The sequence below is a fragment of the Mandrillus leucophaeus genome, unplaced genomic scaffold (genome assembly GCF_000951045.1).
Source record: "Mandrillus leucophaeus isolate KB7577 unplaced genomic scaffold, Mleu.le_1.0 Scaffold888, whole genome shotgun sequence".
NCBI lineage: Eukaryota > Metazoa > Chordata > Mammalia > Primates > Cercopithecidae > Mandrillus > Mandrillus leucophaeus.
The window spans coordinates 772,507-780,497 of NW_012109674.1; the positions used below are offsets into that span (position 1 = coordinate 772,507).

Below are 7,991 nucleotides of genomic sequence, written 5' to 3' on the forward strand. Positions count from 1 at the left end.
ATTTTTAGTAGAGACAGGGTTTCACCATGTTAACCAGGATGGTCTCAATCTCCTGACCTTGTGATCTGCCCGCCTTGGCCTCCCAAAGTGCTGGGATTACAGGCGTGAGCCACTGCGCCCAGCCAGAATTTTCCATAATAGAAGACTTTAATTATTACATGGAAGCAGCAGCCAGGGTCCTAAAGCAGAAGAAATAAAAACATGCAAACTCGGATTCATGATAAAACATCATAACATAACATCAAAGACTGAAGGAAATCTTAAAAGCAAACAGAAGAGAAATTACTAAGGAAAACAAGACAATTAGAATGATAGCAAAACATCTCATTAGCAACATATGCCACAAGACAACGAAATAACATTTTCAAAATGCTGAGGAAAAATAACTAAGAAATCTATATTTGGGAAGCAATGATAAATTAGACATTTTCAAACAAAGATTGAGAGTTTACCACTCTTACACTCTGGCTGAACAAATTACTAAAGGAAGTCCTTCAGTATGGATTCCTTCTTGACATGTTTTTAAATTCACAAAGTGCACAGGGTTACAGGCCGCTTGCAGTGGTTCACCCACCAGCACTTTAGGAAGCTGAGGTAGGTGGATCACTTGAGCTCAGGAGTTCAAGACCAGCCCGGGCAACATGGCAAAACCCTGTCTCTACAAAAAAGTGCAAAAATTAGCAGAGTATGCTATAATCCCAGCTACTCAGGAGGCTGAAGTGGGAGGATGGCTTGGGCCTGGGAGGTTGAGGCTGCAGTGAACCATGTTTGTGCCATTACACTCCAGCCTGGGTGCCAAAGCAAGACCCTGGGTACTTTAGTAGTTATATAAGTGTGTGTGTGTATATATATGTGTGTGTGTATATATATATTTGTGTGTGTGTGAGACAGGGTCTTGCTTTATGTGTATACATATATAGACATATACATATATATACACACACATACACAAAAGAAGTAAATTATACCAAAGTACAGTTACTTTGGACATGTATGTACAAAAAAATGAATTTAGACACACACTTTACACCTTTCCCAAAAATTAACTCAAAATGGATAATAAATCTAAGCGTAAAATGCAAAACTACAAAACTCCTAGAAGGTAACATAGGAGAAAATCGACATGCCGCTGGGTTTGGCCATGACTTTTTAGTTACAACACCAAAAGAATGTCCCAGGAAAGAAAAAAATTGACCAGTTGGACTTCATTAAAATTGAAAACTGCTCTGTGAAAGACGCTGTTAAGATAATGAAAAGACAAGCCACAGACTCAGAGAAAATCTCTGAAAAGCACGTATTTGATAAAGAACTGGTGTCCGAAATATACAAAGAACTCTTAAAACTCAATAATGAGAAAACAAAAACCCAATTAAAAAATGGGCAAAAGATCTAAACACCTCCTGTTACACAGATGACAAATAAGCATAAAAAAAGATGTTCCAGGGCTGGGCGTGGTGGCTCACGCCATAAACCCAGCACTTTGGGAGGCCAAGGTGGGTGGATCACCTGAGGTCAGGAGTTTAAGATTAGCGTGGCCATCACAGTGAAACCCCGTCTCTCCTAAAAATACAAAATTAGCTGGATGTGGTGGCATGCGCCTGTAATCCCAGCTACTTGGAAGGCTGAGGCAGGAGAATCATTTGAACCAGGGAGGCAGAAGTTACAGTAAGCTGAGATCGAACCATTGCACGCCAGCCTGGGCAAAAAAAGTGAAACTCCATCTCACAAAAGAAAAAAAAAAAAAAAAAAAAATGTCCAAATCATACATCATTAGAGAATGGCAATTTAAAACAACAATGAGATACCACTACACATGTATTAGAATGGCTAAAATACAAAACACTGACAACACCAAATCCTGGCAATGATGTGAACCAATAGTAACTCTTATCCACCATAGTTGGGAATGCAAAAACAGATACTTTGGCAGTTTCCTAGAAAGTAAACATAAACTTACCATAGAATCCAGCAATCATGCTCCTTGGTACTAAATGTGTTGAAAATTTATGTGTACACAAAACCTACACACGAATGTTTATGGCAGCTTTATTTGTAACTGCCCGAACTTGGATGTGACCCAGATGTTCCTCAATAGCTCAATGGATAAACAAACTGTGGTATAATCATAGAACAAAATATTATTCAGCAATAAAAAGAAATGAGCCATCAAGCCACTAATAGACATGGAGAAACCTCAAATGCATATTGTGAAGTGAAGGAAGCCAATCTGAAAAGGTTACACACTACATGATTCCAACTATATGCAAAAGGTGAAACTATAGAGACAGTAAAAAGATCAGTGGTTGCTAGAGTTTCAGGAGAAGGAAGGGATGAATAGGTGGGGAACAGCAGATTTTTAGGGCAGTGAAACTATTCTGTACAACACTATAATTGTGAATACACATCATCGTGCATTTGTCAAAACTCACATAATATATAACACCAAGAATGAACCCTAATGTAAGCTATGGAATTTAGTTAATAATAAATCAATATTGGCTCAATTGTGACAAACTTATTACACTAGTATAGGATGTCAATAATAGGGGAAACTGTGTGCATGGTGAGGGAGGAAGGGCATGTTTGGGAACTCTGTACTTTTCCATCAATGTTTTTCTGTAAGTCTAAAACTGCTCCCAAAAAACCATCTACTGATAAAGAGAAAATCAAAAAACAATAAAAACAGCAACAACAAAAACAATACCTTTACATATGGGAAGATGAAAATTAAAACGTTCTAAGTTCCTCATATTGTTTTGTAGAAAGAGATGTTGATTATCTTTAGACTTTCAGTCAAATAATGCACATCAAAAATTTAAAAGTAACTGCTAAACGAAAAGAGGATGAAGTAAAACAACTCCTGTTATAAAGCAAATCTATTCCTTTTAACTGTGGCAGCTTACCTGAGATTCCAGAACCTCCAATTTACGTTTCCTTGCATGAAGAGCTTTACTTGGAAAAGCCCAATAATAATTAGAAGTTCCGATCCTCTCACAGTCAACCATACCATCATCAACTAAGCTCTGAAGGACTTCTTTTACTGACATAGCAGCTAAGAGACAATTTTTAAAGACTCTATGTTAAAAAAACACCATAAATAAAATTAAAGGACAAATAACCGGGGAAACACTTGCAAAACATATGACAAATCAAGAATTAAAAAGTTAATAAATAATAAGCTCTTAAAAATAACAATATGCACAACAAAAAATTGCCTAAGGAAACATTCCTTAGAATGTATCCCCATCCTTAAGCAAAGCATAACTTATATAGGAGCTTAGGGGAAAACAGGTCATATACAGGATTAAGAATAGGACCTGAGTTCTAGTCCTAACTCTTAGCAGTAACACTGGATGACTCTAGGGCAAACTGTTCTTTATGCCTAATTTTTAAAACCTATTAGATATGATCATTTCCAAACCTACTTTGGTGCACAGCGGTAATGTCAATAAAATGTTACTTGTGAGAAGCCTTTGAAAAAGTAAAACAGAACTACAGAAATGCAAGTTTTTCTCCCCCAATAGATTATGTACTAATAGAAGATACTAGCATCAGTGCTTAGTAAGTAATTTTAATAGTGTTAACGCTCATAGTCTGTTGCTATATGGTATCTTTTCCTTTTCTAAATAATGTTTCTTTTTTAAAAAAAGATGTTGGGTAATTTGGCTATCATCTTATACTGCAGAAAAAAATTGTCAATCACTGGGAGGGAAAACGGTAAGAAAAAAAGGAATCTAGTTAATACAAATTTTTAAAATAAATTTTTCCATCTTGTAGACTGTATTGAATTTTGATTTTGATCCTTCAAGATACAGTTGAGATTCCATTACCTACAATTTGTCTGGGGATATTAGGACACTGGTGTAATTAAAACTGTATAGTTGACCCTTGAACAGTACAGGTTTGAACTGTATGGGTCCAGTTATACGTGGATTTGCTGCCACCCGAGACAGCAACACCACTTCCTCAGCCTACTCAACGTAAGATGACAAGGACGAAGACCTTTAGGATGATCCACTGCCACTTAATGAATAGTAAATACATGGTATGGCTTCCCATCAACAGCAGGCTATCAGTAGTTAAGTTTTGGGGGAGTCAAAAGTTACATGCAGATTTTCAATTGTGTGGGGGATTGGTATCCCAATCTTGAACAACACAGGTGTTGTTCAAGGGTCAGCTGTGTATTTAAACTTAAGAAATTTTCCTATCTTTAAGAAGTAGCAGAACTAATTGTTCACTGATGACTGTAAAGACAGAATAACTGTGTGGTGTGCATAAAAGTGTGAGGGACTCTCAGTGGTTGTCTAGTTTCATTTGTATGTACATTCATAATAAAAGAGGTTTTTTCATTTTGAAACAACATAAGACACAGAAAAAATACATCAATGTGCATCTATAAAATATGCATGGTGGCTCATGCCTATAATCCCAGCACTTTGGGAGGCCGAGGCAGGTAGATCACTTGAGGTCAGGGGTTTGAGACCAGCCTGGCCAACATGGCGAATCCCCATCTCTACTAAAAATACAAAGGTTAGCTGGGCATGGTGGCAGGCACTTGTAATCCCAGCTACTTATGAGGCTGAAGCAGGAGAATTGCTTGAACCTGAGAGGCAGAGGTTGCAGCGTGCCAGGACTGCACCACTGCACTCCAGCCTGGATGACAGAGTAGATTCTGTCTCAAAAAATAAATAAATAAATAAAATTAAAATAAAATGAAATATGCATGGCCAATATATGAGAAAAATGTTCAACCACATTAATAACTGAAGAAATAAAAAATAAAGCAATTAGACATGACTACCCAATTAAAAACACTAAAAAAATAAAGAATTCAAGGAAATGGGTACTCTCAGTATGGGTGGAGAAATGTGGCATTCTGTAGCTAAAACTTTAGATTTATACATATCTTTTTTTTTTTTTTTTTTGAGACGGAGTCTTGCTCTGTCCCCAGGATGGAGTGCAGTGGTGCGATCTCGGTTCACTGCAAGCTCTGCCTCCCAGGTTCACGCCATTCTCCTGCCTCAGCCTCCTGAGTAGCTAGGACTACAGATGCCCGCCACCATGCCGGGCTAATTTTTTTATTTTTATTTTTAGTGGAGACGAGGTTTCACCGCGTTAGGCAGGATGGTCTCAATCTCCTGACCCTGTGATCTGCCTGCCTTGGCCTCCCAGAGTGCTGGGATTACAGGCGTGAGCCACCGCGCCCAGCCTGATTTATACACATCTTTTATGGGGAAATTCCACCTTATAAATACAGCCAAACAAAACAATAATAGATACATAAAAGGATGCCTGTCAATACATTGTTTTCGATAGCAAAAAAACTGGAAACCAGTCTAATAACTGGATTTTTATTTTAAAGACAGGATTTTGCTATGTTGCCTAGCTGGCCTGAAGCGATCCTCCCGCTTCAGCCTCCAGAGTGGCTGGGACCTCAAGGTGTGTGTGCTACCACCCAGCTTATCAACTAGATTTTTAAAAGTATTTTTTATTGCAATGGGATGCTATACAATCATTTATGTTATAAAAGGATATTTAATGACAGGGATATATATTCAAAATGTAATATACAGGATGTATTATACAGAAAAATAAAGGACAACACGACAGTGGTTATCTTTGGATGGTAGGTAACTGGTGGTAATTTCTTTGTCTCTAGAAATTCAGGTTTTCCATAAAGTGAAAGACTGTTGCAGAAAAGATGACTTAATGAATATTAAGATATTTCCCAAAACATCCCAGTATATTTCCCAAAACATTCCAGTGTAATTTTGGTACTTACTAATGCCTTTCTCTTTGGGAGCAATCTTCTCCAAGTCTTTTAATTGAAACACATCTTTCTGTTTAAAAGAGTTTTAAAGAAAATGAAAAGCACATGTTTATTTTCTACTATGTATATTATCTTTTTAAAAAACTTTTATTATGGGTATATAATAGTTGTATACATTTACAGGGTATGTGTGATATTTTGATACAGGTATACAATGTGCTATGATCAAATTGTGGTAATTAGGGTATCCATCCCTTCAAACACTGATCATTTCTTTGTGTTAGGAACATTCCGATTCCACTTTTAGTATTTTAAAATATACAATATATTATTGTTAACTATAGTCACCCTATCGTGTTCTATTATATATTTATATATACATCATAATTTTATGTTCATGAAAAAATGTATTTAAAAAATTGGCCTGGAAATGAACAGTATAATAGAATCAAGCATTTTAGAGCTTATAAGAAACTCTTTGATTATCTCATTCAATACCCTCAATAGAACTTAAAATGAAGAGATTTTTGCATACATATACAATTTTTTTTTGTTTGAGACATGGTTTCACTCTATCACCTAGATGGGAGTGCAGCGGCATGATCATGGCTCACTGCAGCCTTGACCTCCAGGGCTCAAGCAATCCTCCCACTTCAGCCTCCTGAGGGAGAACATAAAGAACAATAAAGTTCTTGGAGATCAGAACATAAAGAACAATCTTCCCACTTAAGTATAAAAACTAGTTATAGGCCAGTCACGGTGTCTTCTGTCTGTAATCCCAGCATTTTGGGAGGACTGCTTGAGCCTAAGAGCTGGAGACTGGCCTGGGTAACATATTGAGACCACTCTTGCACCACATCTCTACAAAATCAAAAAATTAGCTGGGTGTAGTGGCGTGTGCCTGTAGTCCTAGATACGTGGGAGGCTGAGGTGGGAGAATCGCTTGAGCCTGGGAGGTTGAGGCTGCAGTAAGCTATGACTGTGCCACTATACTCCAGCCTGAGTAGAGAGTGAGATTCTGTTTCAAAAAACAAAACAAAACAGAAACGGTATCAAAAAAACAGCAACCTAGTTATACTGGATCACATGGTAACAGGAGCGAATTACCTTCTCTGACACTTTGATTTTAAGAAAACACAGACAGTGCTTTAACATGTATGACACTGTACAGATTTAGCAGTTCTAACTAAAAGCAAAACAGGCAACTGTCAGGTTTCGTGGAAGGGGTTTTGTGGAAGAGCTATACCTAAACAATAGGGAAATTATACAATTCATGGCTGCCTATCAATCATTCACATATACATGTTGCATGTCCACCATATGCAAAGGAAAACATTAAGGGAAGATATGCATGTTGAATATTTAAATCTTACGACCAGAAAAAAAAAAAAAAACTGTCTAGAATATTATTTTCTACTGCTAATAAGCCTTGGTTGAAGTGGTGAAAAGAACTTGCATAACAAAAGTTAAATCATTTGAAAAAACTAAAGTACGTAGTAATTAGAACAGAAATATTGTGGATGGGCATGGTGGCTCACGCCCCTGTAATCCCAGCACTTTGGGAGGCTGAGGCGGGTGGATCGTTTGAGCTCAGGAGTTCGAGACCAGTATGGCCAATATGGCAAAACCCTGTTTCTACTAAACATACAAAAATTAGCTGGGCGTTATGGCGGGCACCCGAGTAATCCCAGGTACTCGGGAGGCTGAGGCACAAGAATCGCTTGAACTTGGGAGGTGGAGGCTGCAGTAAGCCAAGATCACATCACTGCACTCCAGCCTGGGCAACAGAGAGAGACTCAGTCTCAAAACAAAACAACAACAACAAAAAAACCCAGAAATATTTTGATTATTGTTACGAAAAATTTGGGATACAGTTCTTCCAAAATAAACTTGAAAAGGCAACTGCACTTGGAAATTATACTTCATAAAAATTTAAAACTTCTGCTCATCCAAGGGCACTGGAAAGAAAATGAAATGACAAATACCAACTAGATTAAAATAACTGCAAAACATGTACCTGGAAAAGGCCTGGCACCCAGCATATACATATATAAAGAACTCCTTTGAAGTACATTAAAAAAAAAGAGTTGATGGAGAGATAAGAAGTAGATAGATGAATATATATGTGATAAAGCCAGAAGAATAAAATGCGAATGGTAGAATCTAGGTAGTAGGCATATGGGTATTCACTGAAAAACTCATCTTTGCTGTATGTTTGAAA

General features: G+C 37.4%; 1 protein-coding gene across 1 annotated transcript in view; it reads right to left on the reverse strand.

Moving 5' to 3' along the window:
- MND1 (meiotic nuclear divisions 1 homolog (S. cerevisiae)) overlaps positions 1 to 7,991 on the reverse strand; it is a 71,206-nt gene that overhangs the window by 55,973 nt on the left and 7,242 nt on the right. The window contains exons 2-3 of the mRNA XM_011969378.1: positions 5,783 to 5,840; positions 2,904 to 3,052 (exon numbers count right to left, since the gene is read on the reverse strand). Of these exons, the coding sequence (XP_011824768.1) occupies positions 2,904 to 3,052; positions 5,783 to 5,840 (207 nt within the window). The remainder of the gene's footprint in view (positions 1 to 2,903; positions 3,053 to 5,782; positions 5,841 to 7,991) is intronic.